Source organism: Acomys russatus, chromosome 3, assembly GCF_903995435.1.
Source record: "Acomys russatus chromosome 3, mAcoRus1.1, whole genome shotgun sequence".
Taxonomy (NCBI): domain Eukaryota; kingdom Metazoa; phylum Chordata; class Mammalia; order Rodentia; family Muridae; genus Acomys; species Acomys russatus.
Window position 1 is genome coordinate 17971773 of NC_067139.1, and position 25409 is coordinate 17997181.

General features: G+C 47.4%; 2 protein-coding genes across 4 annotated transcripts in view; one reads left to right on the forward strand and one right to left on the reverse strand.

Moving 5' to 3' along the window:
- The first annotated feature begins 384 nt into the window (after positions 1-384).
- Psmg4 (proteasome assembly chaperone 4) lies at positions 385-9137 on the forward strand. Of its 2 annotated transcripts, XM_051169904.1 has the most exons (3): positions 396-664; positions 4084-4159; positions 8822-9137. In XM_051169904.1, the coding sequence occupies exons 1-3, from the start codon at positions 491-493 to the stop codon at positions 8941-8943; spliced, it is 372 nt and encodes a 123-aa protein (XP_051025861.1). In that variant the 5' UTR covers positions 396-490; the 3' UTR covers positions 8944-9137. The 2 variants fall into 2 exon arrangements, with proteins under 2 accessions (XP_051025869.1, XP_051025861.1); XM_051169912.1 differs by lacking the exon at positions 4084-4159 and having other exon boundaries at positions 385-664; positions 8822-8896.
- Positions 9138-12037: 2900 nt separating this feature from the next.
- The window catches only part of Slc22a23 (solute carrier family 22 member 23), a 167782-nt gene continuing 154410 nt past the window's right edge, over positions 12038-25409 (reverse strand). The window contains exons 8-11 of one of the 2 annotated variants that reach the window (XM_051169645.1): positions 24831-24863; positions 24695-24718; positions 23616-23739; positions 12038-14171 (exon numbers count right to left, since the gene is read on the reverse strand). In XM_051169645.1, coding sequence (XP_051025602.1) covers positions 13814-14171; positions 23616-23739; positions 24695-24718; positions 24831-24863 — 539 coding nt within the window. In that variant the 3' untranslated portion in view covers positions 12038-13813. The remainder of the gene's footprint in view (positions 14172-23615; positions 23740-24694; positions 24719-24830; positions 24864-25409) is intronic. The other variant, XM_051169654.1, reaches the window with a different exon arrangement.

Below are 25409 nucleotides of genomic sequence, written 5' to 3' on the forward strand. Positions count from 1 at the left end.
AGCTCAGGTGTTCATGCCTGTCTCTAAAGAGCCTGTGGTCCTCTCGCCATGCTTTCCGCAATTTCTTTTCACGTTTTCTCCTAGCATCTTCGCTGTTAAGTAGGGTGAGCTATGCCCGAAGCTTACAGCAGATGCTAAAGCGCTCAGAGTGAATGTCTGGGCAAAGGAAGATGCCAGACTGGTTTCAGCCCACTAACATGGCCTCCTAGGGAGAAGGGAAAGGACAAGGGTAGTTCAGTGGGTCCCCAAAAGTCGCTGTCAAACCCCTAGGCGAGGCTGGATCTTCTCCCAGCATGTACCTTTGTGAAGGCACTGGGTCTAGAGCAGGCAACGCTATCCTCTAGGCCCCGCCCCCTCACGCTCGCCCCGCCCCACCCCAGCGCGCGCAGCTGAAAGTGAAAAAGCGTTCGGCTTCTCCGCGCTCGCTCTCTCTGGTCTGGCCTCCCGCGCAAGCCTGGTTTCTGTGCTGTGGCCCGGGTGGCTGGCGGGAATGGAAGAGCCGCGGGCCGCCGCGGGCGCGGACGTATCGCTTCACAACTTTAGTGCAATGCTGTGGGAGCAGCTCGTCCACTTCCATGTCATGCGGTTGACAGACTCGCTCTTCCTCTGGGTGGGGGCAACGCCGCATCTACGCAACCTCGCAGTGGCCATGTGCAGCCGCTACGTGAGTGTGGGCGGGGCCTGGACAGGAACGGGGTGGTCCAGGAACTTGGTGGGGACCTGGGGGCCTAGGCGGAGGGGACTTCAAGGCAGAGGGTCCGGGATGGAGGGTGACAGGTGCGGCCCGCAGTGCTGGGATCTCGGAGGAGAGAAGCTGGTGGGAGTGAGGCTGGCCGCGTGTGGCCAAGTCCTTCCATGGAGACCTGGGGCTGGAGTCTCCCAGGCCTGCCCCGCTTCTTGTCTGGAGGGAAACTCTGGAGTCAGCCCGCACCTTAAAGGGAATTCAGCGCAGCCCCTGAGCTTTGAGCCCACTAGAAAGTCTGCTGTCCTTGCACTAGCGCCCTAGGTGGGTGTGCGCGTGCGTGTCATCGGCCTGTTTCAGGCACTCCGAAGTTTAACATTTACAGTGGGTTTAAACAACTTATTTTTTCTTTTTTTTTGAACTTGGAGCTTAGATTTGAATGTCTGATAGGCACTTGGCCGACAGATTCAAGACCAAACTTTTTTTCCCCTTCACCTGCTGGTCCCGCAGCCCTTCATCTCCGTATTGGCAACCCCACCTATTCGAGTGCTCTCTGACTGTCTTTGGCCCTCCAGTACCCAGAGTCATTAAACCCTGGGCACTTCTGTCAGTGAAAACAGAAGCTGGTGCCACTCTTTCATGTCTGTCACCCAAGGCTAAAAACCTCTCCTTTTCTGCCCTACCTCTCTTGCTGTCTGCAAGCCTTTCCTAGGGCTGTTGTAACAAAGTGCCCTTAACTGTGTGGAATAAAGCACTGATTTGTTTTCTAGATTCTGGAGAGCCCAAGTTCAGATTGAACCCACTGGCTCTTTCTGGCCCTCAGCGTCAGGTGGTTGGCTGCAATCTTTGTTAGCCCTTGCTCGTTAGTTGCCACATTGTAGTCTTCTTTTATTTTTTGTTTTGTTTTATTTTTCAAGACAGCATTTCTCTGTGTAGCCTTGGCTGTCCTCGACTCGCTTTGTAGACAAGGTTGGCCTTGAACTCACAGCAATCCACCTACTTCTGCCTCCCAAGTGCTAGGATTAAAGACGTGCGCCACCACCTCCCAGCACACACTGTAGTCTTCCTTACCACATCTCGTGACTGTGTTTGCCCTATGTGTGTGTGTATGGATGCCTTCTCTTTTGAGAGGGTTCTTGCCCACACCCCCATCTCCACAGCTGGGGATCCAATGCAAGGCCTTGCATATGCTATGCAAGTTCTCCACCACTGATTGAAATCACCTGTCATCATCTCTTCTTTGAATATACCACCTGTTTTGGGTGAAGGGATCCCCAGACTTTGGTGTGAGCTCATAGTGTGTGAGCACATGCTTATGAACTTGCATACATATACACTCACATTTAGGAACATGCATGCATACATGCATACACACCATACACACTACACATAGGCCAAACAACAACAAACAACAAACAACAACAAAGGACAGGTCAGACTCTGCTAAAGATGAACTCAGGATATGAGCCTGAGTTTCTAGCAGTCCCCACAGGGCCTGCTGTCTCTTAGTGTTCTTCCCTGCAATGCTGGGCTCCTCTGAAGTGTTCCAAGGCGAGCCTTGTGTCTAGTGCCTCTCAGGCTATTATTAAGTCATATGGAGAATAGTTGAGACCTCTTCAGGAGTCCTCAATTGTAGCCAGTCAGGCAGTAAGGACCTACTATGTAATCAAGTGTGCTAAACATGGCCACATCTGTCTATGCAAGTAGAGACTATGGCAGCCTTTGTGTTTTGATGGCAGGGCTGAACAGTTCTACTAGAGGGCTTGTGGCCACTGACACCTAAACTATTTACTATTTTCATTCCTAGAAAAAGGTGTGCTTGTCCACAGAGGACAATGTTAAAGAGTGTGTGTGTGTCCTTCCCTTCAGACCTCTTATACTCAGAACAAACTGTGTTGAACAGGAATCAGAGGATGAAGTTGCTTCTCTAGTTGGCCTGTCTTGGTAGGAGCAGGGGTTTTGGTACCCAGAAGAGATGATGCTGGGCCAAACCAGCCCGAGGGTGGCTAGCCTGCTATGAAAGGTATTCCTGACCTATGGCAGGGAGTCGAAGGAGATGCTCCTAGCCTAGTAAATCTGTCCTTGAGTGTATGTCTACTGAGAAGAGACCAATATCCTGTCTGAAAGTAATGAACTATAGTAAGAACAGCAACAACATGGAATTAAAAAAATATTTATTTATATATTAGGTATACAATGTACTATCTGCATGTATACCTGCACACGAGAAGAGGGCATCAGATCTTATAGATGGTTGTGAGCCACCATGTGGTTGCTTGGAATTGAACTTAGGACTTTTGAAGAGCAGCCAGTGCTGTTAACCTCTGAGCCATCTCTCCTGCCCACAAGATGGAATTTAAAAGTTGACTTTTGGTGCAACAAAGCCAGCTAATAAGGTAGATTTACTTTAGGAGGCTTATATGTAAATACTGTTATATTTCAGCTCAGTGTTGAACTCTTAGAGTCTGTAAATAGCAGGTTTACAATTATACTTTTGTATCTTGTTCAACAACAACAACAAAAAAGACAGAAATGATTCATTAATTCCTTGCCTTTTTAAAAAAAAATCTGGTTTGCTATATACCTGAAGAAATTTTGAAAGTGACTTTTCGCCCTTAAGAGAAGAATTACTTTATCTCTGTATCCTGCCACACTGTCTGGGAGATGTTCCATCAGTTGTCTCCACCTGGACCATGAGGCATGGGTACCAAACCCCAGCGCAGGTTACTGAGAGGACCTTTTCCTGTTCAAACAAACCTGTTTTTCCCCTTGCTAGATATTGAACCCAAGGACTTGTGCATGCTAGGCAAGCACACCACTGAGTTACATTTTATTGCTTCTTAGCCAAAACAAGATTGCACAACCATTTCATATAAGGCTTTGATTTGGATGCCGGTAGCTGGTGTGTTTTCAAAGTTCTGTGTCACTTACTAACCATCAGAAGTCAACACAAGCCTTCCGGGGGACAAGAGCTGGCCTCTTGTAGGCTTTCCTGAGGAAGCCAGGCACCTTGCCTCTCAGCTGAGGAACCAGACCAGGCGCCCAGACTCTGGTCACATTTCTTGCTGTGGCCTTAGTGAGTTCACTTGCTTCCCTCCTAGTTGGAATGCCCTTCAGCATACTTTGGAGCTTGTAAGATAAAAACAGTCCCTGTTATGTGAAATCAGGCCTAGAAGCCTTTAGCAGCCCCATGGGGTGGGTCCGATTACAGGTGGCTTCTGTTTGCTGTAGTTCTACTACCTCTTCTATGTCAGGGTCATCCAGCTTGGCTGTGGACAAATGCCAGCCCCTTGGGACACTCGTATGTCCTCCTTTGCCCTGACACCTTGTGTGGAACCCAAAGCTGCCTGGTTGACACGGAAGGAGAACCCACAGTATACTCTTTGTTCCTTTTTCTTTAGGACTCCATTCCTGTGTGCACCTCCCTCTTTGGAGACACTTCTGACACAACCTCCACCGGCCTCGCCCAGCGCTTAGGTATGTACCCATAGCTGATGCTTCGACACCAGCCATACGTGACCCACTGTTTCATGTCCTAGAGCAAATGGCCTCGAAAGTAAAGAACCCTCACATTAGGGGCAACTGCCTCATTAGTATTGGAAGCCAATATCTGAACTTTGGGTCTTTAATGGGACACATCTGCACTTACGAGGCTCAGCTGTCTCAATATCATCATTAGTCCAGGGAACTTTTGGGAACTCACACCATCCTTCTTGGCTCCCCTCTTCAATCCATGAGCTGATTTTTATTTTTCCTTTAGTGAGTATATCATCCCCTTGTGTGTGAGAGAGTAAACCTTGCCCAGGGGTAGCTGCTCGGGGTGGCTCCCTGGGCCTCATGGCAATTTCTGTGGAGCCTGTGGCAGAGGTCACTACAGCAAGAAGGCCTGCATCTCAGTCTCAGTAGGACAGGCAGAACTTGGAGGAGGGAATGCATCGTAGCTTAGTAAAGAGCATGAGATTGAAGGCCCCACTCCTCTCACATGTGCCTTAAAAAAAAAAAAAAACAACAAAAAAACAAATACTCAGGTGATTCAGGTAAGAATAACTTGTGTCCTGTGCTCTCCAGCCCCGGTTGCCCATGGCTGGTGTGCACGGGATGCCCTCACCAATGGCTCAGTCTTCATGTTTCTAACATTCCTAGTTATTCCTGAGCCCAGCAGCCCCAGGGTATCCCCCAAACCCTGGCCAAAGGTAAGTGGAGGGAAAGAGCCCCATCCCAGTTTTATGAAGATCATGCATCAGTTGTGTTTGGAACTATACAAAGAAAATTATGTCATCTTGTCAAGTAGGAAGGTCTGTTACTTTGAGTCACCTACACATGGACAGTTTAGGATACAGCCCAGGAGGCACAGCATCAATTTAGGAAGACTGCAGACTTCATGCTCAGAGGTCAGAGAGAACAGAGGTCATAGGAGCTTGCAGGGTTCTTCTCTAGCCTGAAAACTGACCTGACTTGTGACCTGCTTCAGAAACTCCCCCCCCTTCTCCCCCCGCCCTCGAGACAGGGTTTCTCTGTGTAGCCTTGCCTGTCCTGGACTTGCCCTGTAGATCAGGCTGGTCTTGAACTCACAGCGATCCACCTGCCTCTGCCTCCCCAGTGCTGGGATTAAGGGTGTGCACTAGCATACCTGGCTCGGAAACTTTTTATTAGGAAGTAATAAAGTATATTTAAAAAGTAATAGAGTTTATAGGGAATAATTTCTCCTGAGCCTCCGAATCACATCAAAGTCAGTTGGGGACATGATGCTCCTTTGCTTCTAAGTGCTTCCTTACATACTTAAAAAAATTACTTATTTATTTCACATATATGAGTGCTCTGTCTTCATGTACACCTGCAGGCCAGTACATGCATCAGATCCCAGCATAGGTGGTTGTGAGCCACCATGTGGTTTCTGCAATCAAACTTAGGACCTCTGGAATAGCTAACAGTGTTCTTAGCTGTTAAGCCATCTCTCCAGTCCTCTTGTGTTTTTTTAAACACAGAAGTGCTAACACACTTATGTCAAGCAGATTTTTCTGTGCTCATGTCTACTTAGAGTTGAAGGAAGTGCCCGTATATATGGAAGCAAGATGGGTTAGGTTGCAGCAACAGTCCCTGGTGGAGAAGGGTGGCAAAAATTCGTCTGGCATGCCACGGATAAAAGTTTTTGTTTCTTAATGTGCATATATATATATATATATGTCTGGGTGTGGGTTTGAACACATGAGTACAGTGTTCATGGAAGCCAGAAGAGAGTTGAATCCCCTGAAGCTGGAGGTATTCATGAGCCTCCTGACACAGGGGCTGGGACCAAAACTCCAGTCTTCTGCAAGAGCAGTGTGTGTGCCTAATGGTCGAGCCATCTCTACAGGCTGGTCTCAAGCTCATGATCCTCCTGCCTCTCTCTGCCTTTTCAAAACCCCCTCCCAGTGTGTGCCACCAAAGATTTTATACCAAAAAGTCCAAAGTTAGCTCACAAAAATCCGTGAGCTGGAGGCCTGATACCTGATTTTGTGCAAGGTGCTTCTCAGTAACTCAGTGACCTGTCGTGGCTGCTGGCATCTTCAAAAGGTCTGGTGCTGCATGTGGTCAGATTAAGGGCTTAGCAAAGTCCTAGGCTGACTGCTCGCTTGGGCCTCAACAGGTATCAGGAACATATAAGAAAGATAGAGGTGCCCTGCATAATATGTTCTATGGAAGACGGAAGCAGACGGAGTAAGAGCTGGGCTGCAGGTTCTCAGTGGCCATGAACACTGCATCACAGCTCTGCATGAATGATGAGACCCTGCGCTCTGGTCACCTTTCAGAGCAAAGATGGGTCTGGAAGATTGAGCCACACGCACAGTGGCCCTCTTAGCAGTTAGACCAGTGGTTCTCAACTTTAATACAGTTCCTCGTTTGTGGCGGCCCCAACCATAGAAGTATTCTGGTTGCTACTTCCTTAACTAATTTTATCGAGAACGGTGTCTCAGTTCCTACAACCATTGGAAATTAATGTTTTCTGATAGTCTCGACCTAGTGATTGAGAATTGCTGAGGTAGACTGATTCAAAGTACACTACAGTGGACGCTGTGGGGAGGGGAGACCCTCATGCTAATGCCACTGAGAGAACACAGTGTGATTTTATGGCCCCTTTGTGGCTGGTCGTGGTGGATCTCACATCTTGCCATACTTGTTCCCACATCATTGTCTAAACTAGCAATTCCCAGACTCCCTCCCACACCTAAAGGAATGGGATGGGTGAGGTAGCTCAGGAGAGACGTGTGGGTCTCCCTGCTGCACTGCTACAGCTGAGCAGATCAAGGTTTGGGACCCCTGGGCGCACTGTATGCAGCAAACTGGCTGGTCCTGCTGCGAGTGCTGTGAGCACTGCCTCCTGTGCTGACAACTGCTTCTGCCCAGATGCACCCTTCCTTCTCCTCCTTCTCTTTTGTTCTTTTTTAAAAAAGATTTATTTATTTATTATATATACAGAGCTCTGCCTGTATGTACACCTGCAGGCCAGAAGAGGGCATCAGATCACATTATAGGTGGTTGTGAGCCACCATGTGGTTCCTGCGAATTGAATTCAGGATCTCTGGAAGAGCATAAGGACTCAAAGGCCCTTAACCTTTGAGCCATCTCCCCAGCCCCCTCCTCTTCCTTTTTTTTTTTTTTTTTTTTTTTTTTTGTGAACAGTGTCTATCTTTGTGGACTTGGCTGGCCTGGATTTTAGGGTTAGCTTCCCATCACTGCCTCCTCTAAGTGCCAGGATTTGGGATATGTGTGTCAGCATGTCGGGCTACATCTCTTCATTTATTTATGTTTTTACATTCCTTTAAAAAAAAAAAAAAAAAAGAAAAGAAAATGACAGACCAGGCATGGTGGCACACGCCTTTAATCCCAGAACTCTGAGGTAGAGGCAGAGGCAGGCACATCTCTGTGAGTTCTAAGCCAGCTTAGTCTACAGAGTGAGTCAAGAACAGCCAGGGCTCTGTTACATAGAGAAACCCTGTCTCGAAAAACCAAATAAACGAAATAATAATAATAATAATAATAATAATAACAATAATAATAATATTAATAATAATAAAAATAAAATACTAATACTAATAAACCTGACAAACCCCAAACAAACCATATGCATAGTCTTGGATATCTAATAAAGAAAATAATTCAAAAGTTTTTTGAGATCAGAGGCCTACCTGCCTTTGATTTACAAAGTAGGATCTGGGCCCATAGACTTTTCAGGCTGTGGTTCAACAGGGAGAGACCCAGACCTGAAGGAGGTAGGTTAGTGTCTGCTCTCACTGATACTCTGCTAGAATGGCAGGTAAGGCTTGCAGAGCGGCACAGAATCACAACCTAGCTGAAGCTTGGTGTATTCTCCAGCAGGCTTTAGTCATGGCATTGGGGCTTCCCCAGCCTCACTGCCTGCTTTTCTGTATGCAGATGAGGATGAGGTCACTGAACTAGAGAGAGGATTGGTGTTTTGATGGCTGAGTAGTAGTTTCTGCCCTGCCCTGGGCATGGGTGAGGCCAACGGAATAGGTCTGGCTACTGCCCAGTCATTGTTGAATGAAACACTGGCTTGGGCTTGCTGCCTGTTTCTGCTCAAGGCATTGCCTTTCAGATTCTGGGCCTTAAGCTGGGCTTTATTTTTGCAGTTAGGCACCTATTTATTGGTTCTAGAAAGTGCACACTCATGCATATTGACAAATATGTACATGCATAAAGTATACACCTTTAGAAGGAGAGTGGAAAATTATAGAGGTGGCTGGCAGTGATGGAGAGCTTCAATATTTTAATTATTTTAATGTTTTTGAAGTAACCCTGCCCCACCTCCCAAATCTCCAAAGCCAAAAGCCCCACATACAATAGCGGTTTCCAGATACTAGTGTGTGGCCATCTGGGAGCATTTTAGCATTGGCCACTGGCCTCAACACTGTTTCTTTCTCCTACAGGAGTCAGGATGGGCTGACTGCCAGGCCTGGACTAAAACCCCTGTTCCAGAGCCCAGCTGGGGCTAGATGTCTGTTTGTATTTCCAACCCTTAAGGAATCTTCTCCACACCTTGCTGTCTTTCCAAGCACTTCCCAGGTCTAGGCAGGTTTGTGGAACACGGGACTCGCGGTGTCTCGGTCGTGGCTGTCAACATACTTACTTTTCTCTTTTTAGCCAGGAAGACCAGTAAACAGGTGTTTGTCAGCTACAACCTCAACAACACAGACAGTAACTTCACGTTACTCGTAGAAAATAGGATCAAGGAAGAAATGGAGACTTTTCCAGAAAAGTTCTGAGCGGCAGAAGGAAGAGTTTGTAACGTGTGTAAATTACGTTGGAATAAACAGGTCTGGCTTTGCCCTCGGGCTGCATTATACTTTGTTCTAAAGGGTTTATTTCCTGGGTCTTCTCTTAGTATGGGTGCGGAAAGGCTCAAACTGATGGGCATGGGGGAGGGACAGAAGGGAGCAAGCAACACACACTTCCTGCTTAGTGCTAGAGAAGAGGGGGATCAAGTGTAATCAGACAGGCGCGGCTTCATGCGCACATCCCCACGAGAGGTAAAGCTGCAGTGGATATGCGTAAGGGTTAGGGCATGCTTAGGCAGGGCTTGAGGCTTATGTCTTGTGAACTGACAGTGTCTGAGTACTTTCCCTGTGCTCTTTCTCAGCCTTTCCTGGCACATGTTTGTTTCTTTTTTTTTTTTGTTTGTTTGTTTGTTTTAAAGCTACATTTGAACCTTAGTGCAGTTTTCTAAATTTGTGGTCCCGATGGCGTCTGGTTTTTTGCCCCTATAGGGTTAGCAGCGATCCCTGACTTGCTGTGTTGAGTAGGTAGAAATGCTTTGCAAAGTGTTTTGGTTTCAGCTTAGTTTTTATGGACACCAATGCCTCAGGCCACTCTGCTCTCACTGTCACCTCTGCTTTCCTCCTCCCCTTTCTCCCTAGTACCTGCCCTTTGGCCATTTTTAACCCTTAGCATTTTCTTGGCTACTACCTGGGATCTAATTGCACTTTTTTTTTTCCAACCTGAGGTTCATGTGTTGGGAACCATGTTTTGACAAAAGGTGACCACCATTGCCAAAGACATTTCTAATCCATAGGGTCCCCCTGGCCCCTCTTGGTCTGACAGGTCAGGGCCTGTATTATTTTGCAGTTCCACAGGTTTCGCACTGAGTCAGGCAGGAATAAGAGCATTTAGGAGTAGTGCTGCCTGTGGCTTGAGAGGCCACCTCCTGCATCCCTTCCATGCCAGTCTCTGAGACACCAGCCAGTGTTTCTGCAATGTGGTAAGCTCAGTGGACAGCTCCCTAGGACAGAGTAGCAAGTGACACAAAAGCAGCTGTGGAGAGAAGAGTTTGGTATAAATGCTTTATTAAAGAAATATTGTTTTCTTGTTAAAAAATACTACATTAGAGAAGAGGGTTTCGGGTTATCAGTCTTTCCTCACAGAATCACAGTGTAGTCATCCCCTGACCTCCTTAGGAATCCTCAGGCCACGATTAGCAGAACATAAATGAGAAAAAAATTCCTCTTAAATGTGCCGAAGTCTCAGATGGTTTGAGAATTACACTGCATAAACATTTAGGTTTAATCAGATCTTAGCCTCTGACTGCCTTTTACGACTAGGACTCACTCATAAAGCAGAATGAGGAGCCTCCCCCCGCCCCCCCAGGGCAGGTGAAGGCCACTTACAGAGGAAGCCGTGAAAGTAGTGACGCGGGACTCTGATTGATCAACATGGAGGATTTATCCCTTTTCCTCCGTGGTAGTGAAACGCCCTTTGTGGATGCCATCAGGTGAGGTAGGGAAGACATTCCAGAGGAAATCTGTTAATGGGGCAACATTTTTATTTCTGTACATTTACATATACAACTTTTCCCCAAAGGTACAACAGATGCGACACCATGCAGACACGCAGCTGTGAAAGACAGTTCAGAGCTCAACATAAACTTGTGCTATGAACAGGTACCGCCCCCATCGACACGTACAGTCACGCGGCTCTTGGAGGAAAAGCACGCATGGTCCGGTTGCAGAGAGGGCAGAGGTAGGGAAGCGTTCCTCACTAGACACAACACACGGTACTGCTTCTCCAAAACACACACAATACATTAGAGTGAGATGGTGTCCTTCAGAACAAGGAGGAGGTGAAGTGTGGGCCTCCCTCAACCCACATGCCACCCAGGGGTGGGTGTGTGATGGTCACGGGATTCTTTGAATGGCACTTCCAGTTCAGGGACTTCTCGTTTGGCTCCGGGAAGTAGTCATGACTGCGTGTGGTACTCCCCTTACGAGGTCTGGTTTTGCTTGCTTTCCATTTTGTGGCCAAACCCATTTACCAGCCCTATCCTCCAGTTGCAGGTGATTATAGTCTTAAAACACAAAAACATCTAAACCTTTTCCCTATTTGTCTTGGGTGCTAATAATTAGATACTTCATAATATTTGACTTAATAAAGAGCAAAACGAAGAACTTATCCAGCCCCGTCTCAGGTGTTCGTATTTGTGCATAACTTATGAAAACAGGTCGGGGATAGGTGGAGAGCAGGACCACATCCCTTCTACTGTTCCCCAGGGATGGAGAGGCCCCGCAGCGAGAGCCAGTGCCTGGGAAGCATCGGCCCACAAGGGGCACAGGACTGAGCTTAGGGATGGCAGCTTGGTACCAGGGAGCTGGGCTGTGGCCATCTTCCTATGGAGCTAGGTCAGAGTGTCTGAGACCTGGGTGTCCTGCTGCCTTTCTCACGGAGACCACACAGAAGGCTTGCCTACCAGCAAGCTTTCCTGTCGTGGCTTCCCTTCATGAAGGTGTTTTAGCAACTTCAGGTATCCATGCACTGAAGCAGAGACTGAACTGCTCAGCCTTCCCCCGAGGATGCCACATGAAGGTCAAGACACGGCCAGCAGTCAGCCCTCGGAACCTCCTCTGCTTGGTGATCCCTGGCTCCTGCCTCAGTGGCAGCTTCTCTGCCCATCCCTGATGGGTTTTGCCTCTGGTTGCTGCAGCCATTAACACCACAAGGGCCAGTGTGAAGGCCCAGTGTTTTTACCATTGTCAGCTGAGGTCCTTGAAAAGAAGGTTGGAAGTGCTATACCTTGACACCACTTTCTAGTGATTTCTGCAGCACTCTGTGTGCGGCTTCCATGTTTCTTTAGGAAGGCTAGCACAACCAGTGTGAGGCTGCTCACGACTATGCGGACTGTACTTAACAAGAGGTTGCTGCCAGGTGACTTGGTAGCAGGTATCCTGGGAAAGGTGAAAGGAATCTTACAAGTTTGGCACGCAAGGGCTGCACAGATGTAGAGAGGCTTTGAAAAGAGGATGTGTACTAACATCAGGGCATGAAAGGGGGGTGACTAACACCAGGGAGGGTAAAGGTAAGTTAGATCTGGAGCAGGTGTCAGGGACTGGCCACACAGCCTCTCTCTTAGAGACATTGGTCCTCAAACATCGAAGAGAACACAGGCCAGCTGCTGGAAACATGGCTGCATATTGCATCGCTACCCTCATGAGGTTTTGATCGAGGCAGCTGGGTTCTGCTGATACGTCTATCGGATGTGGAAGAGAAGCAGGTGAGACTGTAAAAAACAGACCAGACAAGGAGTTGGAAGGGGATAAACTCAACCCTTTTCTGGCCTTTGAATTCTAGCGACTGTCACTTGGAAGTCACTTAGTTGCCTACGTAGGCCTGAGACCGTGATTTCCCTGGAAGAACGTGTGGTAGAGACGCATGGCAAGAGGCAAGGCAGATGGTTGATAAGAAGCCACGATGCCCAAAGAAGCTGGTGCCTGAGCTGCTGCAAGAGACCCAGAGCCTGGTTTCTTAGAAGCTCTGGTGCCTTGCTGTCTGGAGCAAGATGAGGGATACAATAAGGGGCATCCTGGGAGGCTGGCACAGGATGGGAGTTGAGCTTTGGTGAGTTATTGCTTTCTCTCACTTCTTGTTGCTTTCATGGTACTCGAGGCCACTCAGACTCACCTACGAGCAACCTGCACTCCTGCCCAGGGCCTTTTTGTGCTGAATGAGTGACAGGAAGGAAGCCGTTGAGGAAGACATGAGGTGGACCGCCTCCAGATGTTGTGGGCACTGTTGTGATGTCAGAGTGACAGCCATCCAAGCTGGATCTCTCTATGGTGTGTGCTGGAGATGTGGGCGGCGGGCGGGCATGTGTGGGAGAGCGAGGCTCCCTTCTGGGATTTGCCCTACTTGTCTTTGTCAGTTATTTTCCTGATGTTTAGAGTTCTGAGAGTGGCCACATTTTCAAGTAGTGCCGGCAACAGAGCTGACTGGGGAAGAGGGACCTTTGCTGCTGGAGCTCAGGCTGGGAAAGCGTCTTAGCAGAAACAAACATGGCTCCGATCTCAACACGACAGCTCCTGTGGTTTTAACTAAGCCAACCCGGCGTCAGGAAACTGGTGGTGTCTCATCATGTAGGATTTCTGGTGAAGTATGGAAGTTTCCCCACAGAAACTTCCAGATCAAGTACAAAAGGATGATCCTGAAGGAAAGAAAGATTAAGCTGGCTCTTATGACACTTGAGGGCTGCTTTCCCAACACAGAGGATGGAAACTACCCAACAAACAGAAAGGAAAGAACCCAACTTTAAAATACACAGACTCTAAGGGGGGAAAAAAAACAGTTCATGTGCATATTCCTCTGTCTAAAATGTAGTCCCAAGGATGCTCCACTTGAGAGGCACAGTGTCCATGGCATCAAGCCTGGAGGTAGGGGTCCTGGCCTACAAATGACCTCTATCTCCTTGAGTAGAGAAGGAAATTGAAGTCTGGTCTCCAGGGAGGGGACCAGCCACTGCATTGGTCACTTACAGGGACTTCCTCAGAGTGACCCTGCCTCACTCCTGAAGGAGGTTCTGCGTCATGATCAGTGAGCAGGAAGGGAATAAAGTGCTTCTTGTAAAAATGACCAAAATAAATATAAACATTTAATGGCAGAAAAGAAAGTCTTCAAAGGGTTATTTCCTCAGATGTCTGGAAAGACAGAATTCCTCACACCAGTTGAAAGTCTCACGATTGAGTGGAGTCGGCAGCAGAATTGGACTCCACCCCCAGCCACGTGTCTTCTCTCTGGTCTGTAAACCTATGTGTGAACTTTCCCCAGCCTTTCAAGCCCCAGGGGACTGGTGGAATGGTGGTGTGGCCCAGCAAGCTACATGGACTTCATGCCATTGGCAGTGGCCCCTTCTGACATCCCATCACCCACTGCAGCCACATCGTGCAAGCCTGAGTAGTCCTTGAGCTCGGCGTTGGTGAGCAGCAACGGCTGCTCTCCCTTCTTGTGGGGCAGCAATGGCTGCCGTGTGTAGTGTTCCCCGTTGGCGATGTTCTCGGGCAGGTTCTGGTCCCTGCTCTCAGGCAGCAGGAGGATGCAAATGATGCAGATGAGCGTGCAGCAGGCGAAGATGATGTGGTGCAGAAAGTAGCCTTTCTGGTTGTGCAGCTCAATGATGGGCGCTGTCAGCATGCCGAAGCCTGCACTGGCCAGCACCAGCCCCAGCCCACCACACCTGCAGGGGGAGAGAGCACAGGCTTAACTGGAGCATACAGGGTTTGGTTCACATAGAGTGAAGTGGGACAGCGGGTTGGTGGGCTGTTTAGGGTAAGCTCATAGTGCCACTCTGGTTTAGCTATGTCCCACAAACCTAAAGTATTAGAAACCTAATCTTCAAATTCAGATGGTGGTGGAATTCAGATATGGGGCCTTTGAGAATAATTAGTAGTAAATGTGGTTGGGGCCCTGTGATGGCAATTTTATAAAGCCTTTCAACGGAGAGGAAAAGCCTAAGCTAGCATAGTTACTGTGCTGTCACGTGACACCCTGCACTACCTTAGGATTCTGCAGTGTCCCCGTTATCTAGGGTTCTCATCACATTCTTTATAAATTGTTAGTTACTACAACAGAAAACAAATTAAGACACCGAGGAAGTTTTGCTTCTGTACTGGGCCCCACTCTAGTTGGTACCACCCAGTATATCCCACAGGTGTGACATCCTAAGCCACCTTCACCTTGGCTGTATCTGTCAGCTCCTGCAACTTTGAGCTCCTATAGGCCAGAGCCAGAATGGGAGTCATCTCTCTTCCTCTGCCAAGTGAGGAACCCTCGAGAATCCCAGAGAGGTTAGTAGACACGCAACACTTTAAGACCACTCCTTCCCATGGCTCCAACTTGTCTGCTTTGACTAAACACGTTCCTGGGACTAAGGTGCTCTGAAGGTACTAAGAAAGTGGTATACTTTGGGGTGAGACCGTAGTGTCCAGGTAATGGGCCAGAAAACTGCCTGGTCCCCGATCCCCAGGCCCAGGTGACAGCCTAAAGTGCTCTTATCTTAATCAGGAGGATGATAGTTGCCTGCACAGCAGCAACAACAGTGGGAAGGATGTACAGGGATGTGGGCTTCAGGGGGAATCGTACAGAGGAGGTACTCAGATTTCTACACCCGCCAGCAAAGGACCTTGTTCTCAAACATGTAGTGCAAACTGCTGGAGGGGACATGCCTGATGCAGCTGGAAGGCAGCTATAGATTTCTTGGTACAGTAGGTGGCTTCTGAATAATTAAAAAAAAAAAAGTTCGCTACAAAGTACTGAGATACAAGTGCAACACAGAAGTCTTCTGCAGGTCTATATACTATTATCAAGATCAGAAATGAAATTAAAATGTTTCCAAGAAAGCAAATGCAAGGCTTGGATGCTGAAAACTACAGAGCATTGTTGATGGAAAGTTTAAGAAGTTAAAACTAAATGGATTAGAAGACTCAATATTGGGAGGATGGTAAATCTTTCTGAATCGAGCTATGGATTCGTCACAATCCCTATCAAAATCTCAGGGGAAAATAAGCTTTCCCAAAAATTTACACGGCAACACAAAAGACTTGAAATAGGAAGAAATTTTGGAACAGGAATGTAGGAAGACTGACGGTCTCACCTGTGAAACCTGGAAGCTGTGTCAATCATGTGGTGGTACTGAGAGGCAAACCAGAACAGCGAGAGTTCAGAAACAGGGCTTTCCGCCTATGGCCAATGGAATTTGACAAAGGCACAGATCATGGGGCAAAGGGCAGCTGTGAGACAAGCAGTGTTGGCACAGCAGCATAGTCTGAGCACAAAAGAATGAAAGAGTCTCCTTCACGTCACACAAAATGAACTGAGTCCAGAAAACCTCAGGGAAGATTGTGATCTTTGGTCACTAGAGATTTACAAACGCAGCCATAGCACAGAAGCTGATCAGCTGACTTAATAAAAGTAGATGTTTGTTTAGTTTTGTTTAGGTTTTTTTTTGGGGGGGGCTTGCTGTGTAGACCAGGCTGGCCTCAAACTCACAGTGATACCCCCGCCTCTGCTTCCCTGAGGGCTGGGATTATAGGTGTGCACCACCATATCCTGCTAAAAAAAAATTTTTTTTTTTTTTTAAATTCAGAAGAGATGTAATTCAGAATTAGAAGCCTCATGGTCTAGGAGAAATGCTTGAAAAATGGGGGAAAGGTGTCAATAGGCATTTCACTACACAAACACAACACAAACTGCAGACACCCACAGAGAGAAAGAGAGCTTGAGTTGATACACAGTGTCTTTGCCAATGGAGAATCGCGTATCAAATCAAAACCGCAGTGAGAGGCCACTTCACACCAGCAAGGAAGCCTGCAGTAGAGGACACAACAGCCTGCTGGCTAGGACCTAGAGTGGCCAGCGTTCTCAGATGGCCGCCTGGTAGCAGGGTGGAAAACAGGTTGACATTCTCTTAAAAGGAAACATAAATTTTTATGTGACCAGCAATTCCATGTAAGGGAACAAGGAAAAACATAGGCATAGACAAGAATTAGAAGCAAATGTTTATACCTTACAGCACTGGAAACAACCCAAGTGTCTTATCAATTGGCAAGTGATAAATAAAATGCACGTCCATATATAATGGGGTATCACTTAGCCATTAAAGGCATAAAACACTGACATGTTACACTGTGAAACACATCACTCTGACTACAATTGCGTTTATATCAAAGGTCAGAGCTGCTGATGTAGAGAGACAGAGAGCAGGGCAGTGATCGTCTGGGGCTAGGAGTGATGGTAGAAACTGCAAAGGGGCATGAGGGTGTTCTAGAGGAGTGATGGAAGTGGTCTATAATCGAAGGGCCGTGGACTATAAATCTAAATGGATGAATCCTATGTCAAGTACAGGGCACTAAAGTTGTTAACTCCCAAGCTGTTCCTCTGTGGGACCCGAGGCCTGCTGTACGGATCCCCATCACCTCACCCCCTCTTTGAACCATCCAGAGTTTGCACTCCCTCTCCACCTCACCCATGGCTGCTCAGGGACCTCTCAGTAGTTCTTTTAAGAGCAAAGCCCTCAGACCAACCCTGGGCTGATGTAGGTGACATGGCTTGGTGCTCTCTCTGGCTCCCAGGCACAGTGCACGTGGTCCCTGTTTGCTTCCTTAGGACTCCCCTGTGAGCTCTGTGGAATCCAGGCTAAGCAAGCTGTGGAGCTGCTCCAGGCCCCCTAGTCCTCCCTCTCGGGGAGGCATCCTCAGCATACATGTCTCTGTGCATCTGCACTTGAGAGGTGGTCAAGGGCAAGACCAAATCTTGCTCAATCTGTAGTCCCTAGTATTCTCAGCAACTGTGCAAGACCTGGCCAGCTGCTCCTCAGGCATTACTTGGTATTGTGTCAGAATTTTAAGAAGACACTTCCGACTTTCTAGTATTCCTAACCTCTGTCTTACGTCTGGGCTTGAGGAAATGGGAAATTGCCAATAAGTTCTTTCCCATAAAGCACTGCATAGCCAATGAGATGTCCCTTCCACTAACAGTGTACAGACTCTGGCTATGATGAAGCAAGCTTCTGTGTTGTTGGGGGCATAACCAGCCAATGACTGCTGAGCCCGAAGGCAAATCCTACCTCAGAGGACTGCAGGTCATGAGCCTTGGAGCAAGGATCCAGCTAAGCACTGCCCAGACCACTGACCTATGGATACCACAAGTCAGAGAGTTAAAGTATCTGCTATGCAGATATAAATAAGTACTGTAGCTGGAATGACCAGCCTTAGCTAGGGACCCTCTCACCCAGGCTCTCACTGAAAGAGACACACAGAGCTGTACTTCTGGCCCAGCAAGGTGTGCACTGAGGAGCGATGTGCCTGTACTCAGTGCTGTCCAGGTACCAGCATTTTCCCAAGCAGTGTCTTAGATGACTTTTTAAACACACTGGCTCCTTTCTGTCAATGTTTGTTCATGGTGAGCCTATGGCTCTTGCTCCTTCACGAGCCTTTCAAGGGCAAGGCTTCTTTTCTGGAATATCAGCTGCCCCACAGTCTGCATGTAGTAAATACTGGATGCCTGTGGATCATGCTGACTTCCCAGTAGGAAGATCAGCTCACCCACAGGCATGGGCTGTGTGATTGAGCCCATTTGTCAGGAGAATAATATGAATACCTAAATAGGCATTCAGAATTTCTGGTAAATCCGGCACTTTTGGTAAGTTACAGATGTAAGGGCGCTGTTGGATAGGATGGCATTTCTCTGGTGTTTGCTTTCTCTTGCTAGCGCTTGGCCATTACTAGCATTGCCATGCAGGAAGGCAGAATACAATTCCCCGTGTAGAGAGTACACGAAACTGCCAAGCCCCAGGTAAGTCTCACGTGACACCAAGTGAACAATAGAAAAGTAATTCGTCATATTAATAATGTTGAGTGAAATGTATTAGATTTACAGCTCATTTAAACTGTAGATAGATATGATGCAGAATACAGCTGTGATGTATAACATTCCAGCCAGAGGCAAACTGCACCCACAGACGTGGCCTTGTAGGATTATAGTAAAAGGGAAAATTCATATCCCTGGCAATGTTATAGTTGCTGCTGTCCGGGATATCATGGTGCAGCCCATTTGTACATGACTGTAGTAGTGCTGATGCAGGCAGTCCTACTGCATTGCCAGTCATATTAAGGACAGCACATGGAATGATGTGCAACACCTAATACTCAAGGATGCTAAATTACTCTGTCGTGGGTATGTGTTACATATTATAATAAAGCATTTCTATGTATAAAAATAAATTTGCCATATGTGGTAAATTTATTAAGTGCCCTGTAATCCCAGCACTGTGGAGGCTGAGGCATGAGGACAACGAGTTCCAGGCCAATCTGACCTTACAAGTTATACCACCAGCACCTTAGGCCACAGGAGAGCACAATGCTGAGCATCTAGGTGTGCGTAAGTGACTCTAGGATGTCTGCTTAATGACGCATCAGATAGTGATTTATTTTCCCTCACATGCTCTGTTGTTAAACAATGTTTGAAATAGTCATTATCTGTTCATTTATATTTCTTTACGAAATCTGTTTCACTATCAGTGATTCCTTGGATTTAATATTATTACAAACAATTTTTTAAGAAAAGTGGCATGCCATTTTTTGGTTTTGTTTGTTCTCTTAAAGTCTCTCGGTACCTTTACATGCTTGGTGTTAAGTGCTAAATTCATTTCCCTCCAAAAGGCTGATCAGTCATAGGTTCTTCCTGTTGTGCTGGGAGTTCGCTAGAGGGCAGCCTAAGCCCAGGTTTATACACCAGGGAGGCTTTGCCAGACAAAAGAGAACCCTCAGTTTGTCCATGTTTCTTAGAAGCATATCTTTACTGCCCATAGCTTTACTTTGGCTAACAACCTTTACAACGATGGCCTACAGGCAGACATACTAGGGGGAACGAAGTGTGAATCATAAATAAATGGGAATTACCACCTTGCATGTAAACATGAACACGCCCCCTCCCTATGTGTCACTTTTATATTTCTTAGCTTTTCTTGACTGCATGTCTGTGAAGTTAAGGATGCACAAATATTGTACTCATTTGCACAGCAATGAAGAAATAGCAAAACTACCTAGGTACGAACAGTAACATGAATTGCAATTTGCTGAGTTACACATACAGTTCTTCCTTGGTATCTATGGGGGCTGTTTCCAGGACCTCCAGGTCTTCAGATACTTAAGTCTCTTATAGAAAATGCTATGGTAGTGCATGGAAGGAACATACTGTTTACATACTGTACATCATTTATCATTATTCATAATACCAAACGCCATGCAAATGCTGTGTTAAGTAGGTATTTGCTGCATTTGGGGGCTCATGGTAAGAACTATACATGTCCAGTAAGTGGAGTTATTTGGGTATGGTGTTAGAGGTTGAACCCAGGGTTGTGTACATGCTACACTCAGGGGCATCATTTCTATAAACAAATGCTGTCCACTGGTGGATGGACAGCAAATTGTTCTATCCTTGTCTTGAGGCAACATTAGAGCAGAAGACAGACATAGGGCCCTTGCTCAAGGGGGAAGGTCTAAGGCCAGTCTGATGCAGATGATCTGGACTACAGTAAAGGAATAGGGCACCTGAGCAGCAGGCAAGGAGTAGTTAGTGGACTGAGGAACTGGACTAGTACATTGGGCAAGGACAGACAATCCATGACCAGGGCTCCACAAACTGGTGGGGAATAAAGCAGACTGTAAAGCCAGCTTGTCAGGGCCATCAGCACCTGCCCTTTCTCTTCCCTTGTCCCACTGCTGTGGGGAAAGGAAGTCGTTGTAGGCTGCAGGAGCTTCCAGATAATGGTGGAGAGAAAAGATGACCCACCATTGAAAAATCAGTGGGCTACTTCTAGCTTATTCTAGAATGCTTGAGTCACTTCTGCCTAAGACAAGGAGAGAGATTGGGAAGGAAGGATGTAAACCTATCTTTCCTAGCCCATCCTCAACTCAACTAGTGCCTGAAGCCTAGGACATGAAGAAGCTTGGAAGCTATTGCTCGGCTAGTGGTAAACATCAGTGGACTGAGGCTGAGTGGTTCCCTATAATAGTCGGAACAAAAGTTAATGAGATAAGGTTCACTTTAGTCCAGTGGTTCTCAGCCTTCTTAACACTGTGATCCTTTAATATAGTTCCTCAAGTTGTGGTGACCCCCAACCACAAAATTATTTTGTTGCTACTTCATAACTATAAGTTTGCTATTGTTATGAATTATAACATAAATATTTGATATGCAGGATATCTGGTATGTGATCCCTAAAGGGGTTGCGACCCACAGGTTGAGAGCCATTTCTGTAGTCTCTACCTTCCACAGGAAAATAGATTATCATCAATTTGTGCAGAAAACATATCTTTGTATATGTCCAGTCTCTTGTTCCTGGCATCTTAATTTTTGCTGTTTGTGCTGGCTAATTTTATGTCAATGTGATGACACATGCTAGAGCCACCTGAGAGGAGGGAACCCAATTGAGAAAATACCTCCTTAAGATCAGGCTTTATGTAATCCTGTAGGGCATTTTCTTAATTGGTGATGAATGGATGAGGGCTTAGCCTGTTGTGGGTAGCTCATCCCTGGGCCAGTGGTCCTAGATTCTGTAAGAAAGGCTGAGGAAGCCATGAGGAGTAAGCCAGTAAGATGCACCCCTCCATGGCCTCTGCATCAGCCTCCACATTTCTGCCCTGCTTGAGCCTTTGTCCTGACTTCCCTTGATGATGAACAGTGATGTGGAATCATAAACAAAATAAATTTATTTCCTCTCCACCTTGCTTTTGGTTGTGGTGTTTCCTCACAGCAAGAGAGACTCTAACTTAGACACTGCTGTTCTTACTTCAAAGGGGTTTTCAACATGGTGTCATAGAACAAGGCAAGACTTTCCTAAGAAAGAGGAAGCCCATGGGCCCCACCCTTAGTTATCTTGGGCTGTTCTGTGTGGAGTGGGAGGCAGGGACGCTGCATGTTAATCTTGGGGCTCTCATAGGAATTCTTCATGGGTATCTTTGCAAGAAAAAGCTGCACAAATCACAGGTGGGAATGAGTTCCCATAGAGACTCTCGCAGCCTGACTAGGAACTGGACTCAATTTCCTTTCACCCTTTGCAGGTACAAAACATCATCCAGGGCCAAATATTTTTCTGGTTTGTCATCTTGGCAAGCTGAACTTTAGAATGTATTTGTTCAATTTCTATCCCCTAATAATTTTTCCAGATTTGCATCAAAGAGAAAAAGGATACCACGTTTCTTTCGATGTAGCTTGCTAAGCACACAGACAAGTAGGCCAGAATTAAGGAGTGCCCTCCCCAGAGAAATACAGGGAATCATGCAGTGGCTCCCAGTGGCTCCCAGTGGCTCTCAGAAACCCAGAACTAGTAGGGACTTGCACTGTAGCTGAGATATTGTCTTCATGGAGTCTTTTATAAGGAGGGAATTTAACTGTGCAGGGAAAGAGTAAGTTGCTGTTGCCTTCAGTGTTTTGCAATTTCAGGCACAAAAGGAGCTTCTGGTCCATCTGGCCTTGGCTCATGCAGAAGGCAGGAAGCTAGAGGGCTTACTAGACACCAAATTGCTTTTTCTTAAATATACAATGACTAGGTATTTTATTCAGGAACCAAGAACTGGCAGCCTTGGCTTGTATTGTAAAAATGCAAGAGAATGAGGAAAAATGAGGTCATGAGAAATGTCTGTTGTCAGCAAGGAGGGAAGTCCACAGACCTGTCCCCCTGCTCCCCCAGTCCTCCCAGCACCAGAGGGCCTAAAATAATTAGTGTCTCCAAGTCCTATCTGAACCGGAATGCCTTCTTGTTCTTCTGAAGGGTGTCATCGTGCTGGCTTCTGGGGTTCAGCTCACAGCTGAGTGACTGCCCACACTCACATTTTTTCAAAATGGCACGTGCGTTAGAAATGCTAATGATATTCTAATAAGGAGCTCAGTGTGACGCAAAGTACAGCAAGCCCTCCGCTAAGTAACAAAGGGCAAGTGCAGGCAGGGTCTCTTACTCAAAGTGCTTTAGCTTTTGCACCCTTGAAACTGGAATATTTGCATATACATCATGAGATATCTTGGAGAGGGAGGTGATCCAAGTATAAACACAGATTTGTTTACCTCTCATACATCCCTTGTGGGACTGGAAGGTCATTTTATACAGTAAGACAATTTTTTCCCCCATGAAACAGAATTTCACGGGGTAAAAATTTTTGCTGCCATGTCAAAACCAACCAACCAGTCAACCAACATGTTGGGGGTTGGGGGCATGTTAGATGTCAGATTTTCAGTTTAGGAATGTTCAACCTGTGTTAGGGAGAGGGTATCTGGTGGAAGGGATGCAGTTGAGCAATGATGCTCTTTAATTTCTATTACACCACAATCACAGTGAGATTAAATGCTGTGCTTCATGGACCACCACACACTTTACAAACAAACACTGAAGACCTTCTAGGAAGGTAAGGAGGAGAGACAAACTTGTACCAGGCGGTGCTATCTTACCTTGATTTTTTTTTTTCCTATTAAATCATTGAGACAGTGTTGAATTAGTGGTCAGCTTCCCAGGCCAGGGCCTAGGATGACCTAGGACTTCTTTGAGCCCTCTGCTTCCACCTCCCGAGTGCTGGATTACAGGGGTGCACCACCACGTCCAGTTTGTGGAGTGCTAGGGATTGAACCCAGGGCTTTGTACATGCTAGGCAAACAAAGCTAACACTATGTCTTTGTTGAGATGGGGTCTCGCTGTGTAGGCCATGCAGACTTAGAAGTCTCCGCTCTCTTGCCCCAGCCTCCACCTTCTTTTGAAATTGCTTGTTCCTGTGTCTCTCAGTGGATGGTGCTGATTTTAACTGCAGACTAGCAAGAATGATTTACTTATCTCTCTCCTTTCTATTCCTTGTCATGTTTCCTGTACCTTAAACAGTTCTTTGTCTCTATGTCCCTGGTGACTGCCATAAGGGGCCTAGGGTTACATTCCAACCTGACCCTGAGAGCCAGGGTGAAGCTGATCATCAGACTCTGTGAGTCGGGCAGCCAACATGCCCTGCATGCCACCACACCCTGGTCCCAAAGCAAAGATGGGGCAAAACTGAGGACAGACAGTTCCTTACACACAGGCCTCTCTAGACAAGGACCGGTCTTGAGTTCTGAGAAGAAGGCCCCATGTTACCCTGTCACCCACCTTATCACTGTGGGGGTGATCTCTGCACAGAAGAACACGCTGAGGCTCCCCACGGCATGGGATGCAAACATGCCCACGATGGAAAATGCGATGGAGAACTTGTCTTTGACGCTGTCACTCATCCCTAGAAGAAAATCCAAAGAAGGAGATCATGAGGTAGGAGGGAAGGGAGGAGAACAGAAGCCAGGGAAGGAAGGGTGAACCGAAATGAAAGTGAGGGAAGGGAAGCCTGGGATATCCCAGGAGTTCTCCCTCCCCCAACGCCCAGTTTGCAGTGCAGCTGGGCGTGCAGTGGCCTCTGGGTGGGCAGTCCTCTTGGCTGAGGAGCCTGGAGCCCTTTCGCATTCTTCTGTTGGCTTCTGTAAGCACATTGGGTACCAAGCATGCTGATCTCACAGTGGCCTGTAGAATTCCTCAGCCAGAAGCTACGCCAGGCAGAAGGCAGGCTAAGGTGCCGCTGCTGCCACAGCAGTATACTATCTGCCCTGGGCTCCAGACTGCAACCTCAGGGAGGACCCACCCAATCCAGAGTCAGTGTGGATCGAAGTGTACAAAGCCACACACGACCCAAATGAAATAATAATAAATGGGCCCCGAGGGAGGGGAAGCGTCCAGCGATCTCTGTGCCACTGGTGGCACAAGATCCTGGCTAGCACTGCACACAGTGTTTTGGCATGCATGGGGGCTGTGCTTCTTAGCTGAGCTCAGTCTCACTCAGGGCTGCATGGAAGGCAAGTGCCGTCATGGGCACTGGTGTCATGGGTTTGGTTGGGCCAGGGAGGTGTGATAGCAGCATGGGGTATGGGGCAGCACCTCTGCTGTTCCCCCAGTTGGAGAGCAGAAAGCTTGCATGAGTCATGAGGAGATAATGGCTCTCCCTGTAGCACAGATGACCAAGCCCCAACCCTCCTGACTGCTCATCCTGACTAGCTGCTGTCCAAGAACAAACAGCACTGGTGCTCGATCAGGGGACCGGGAGGGCATGCATGGCAAGCTGCACAAAACCAAGGAGACACGAGTTGCTTTGTCTAGCGCAGGATGGGGATAGAAAATACAAATGTATGCTTATAGTGTCCAACCTACGGCCAACTTCAGCTGCAACTCTTGAAGGGCAAAGAGTAGGAGAAAGAAAACAAAAACCAGTTGGTGAGTCTTTATGGCAACTGCTGTGTGGACGAAATAAAAGACAAGGAAGCACAAGTGTCTGGGACTCACCTGAGTCTGGATGCTGGCTGTATTTGCCGATCACTGGAACGGTGGAATGGGCGCACCCACACGCACAGGGTAACGAGGGTGGGAGAGAGGAAGAAGGCTTGTTAGGTATGGGCGTCTGCCGAGTGTTCCCAAGTTCACTGGTTTCTAAGTGAACTTCCTTTTAAGTCTGAGCTGGTACTGGCTCCCTGGGCAGCGGACTACACGCTGGACTAAACAAAGACCTTCTTGTCTGAAGAGAGGGCTATAGCCTTATTGGCCATAGAGTCTGGGAGACGGCGCAATCTTGCAGAGAGGACACAAGCAGACTAAAGGGAGCATCTCTGCATAGAAAGTTATTCAAGTGGTCTTCTTGGTCTGTGCAAAGGGGCACTGGGCACTGGGAGCAGGTCTGTCAGACTACATTTCTGCCTCCCCAGACCCTACTCCTCACAGCTGCTTGCCCTTTGCCTGGAATCTGTGTCCTTCCTGTTCAGTGCCAAAGGGCACGTGGGATACTCTGGGGGCTTAGGTACTGTGCTCCATCTGTCCTAAATGGGTAAGTTGGACAGAAGCTTTGTGGAAGGGCAGCTAGGTAGTGTC

Bases quoted from the DNA above. Each gene is read 5' to 3' on its own strand.
- Psmg4 (XM_051169904.1), top strand. From the start codon at position 491: ATGGAAGAGCCGCGGGCCGCCGCGGGCGCGGACGTATCGCTTCACAAC. The intron at 665-4,083 runs GTGAGTGTGGGC...CTTTTTCTTTAG, and splicing joins TGGCCATGTGCAGCCGCTAC to GACTCCATTCCTGTGTGCAC. The intron at 4,160-8,821 runs GTATGTACCCAT...TTCTCTTTTTAG, and splicing joins CGGCCTCGCCCAGCGCTTAG to CCAGGAAGACCAGTAAACAG.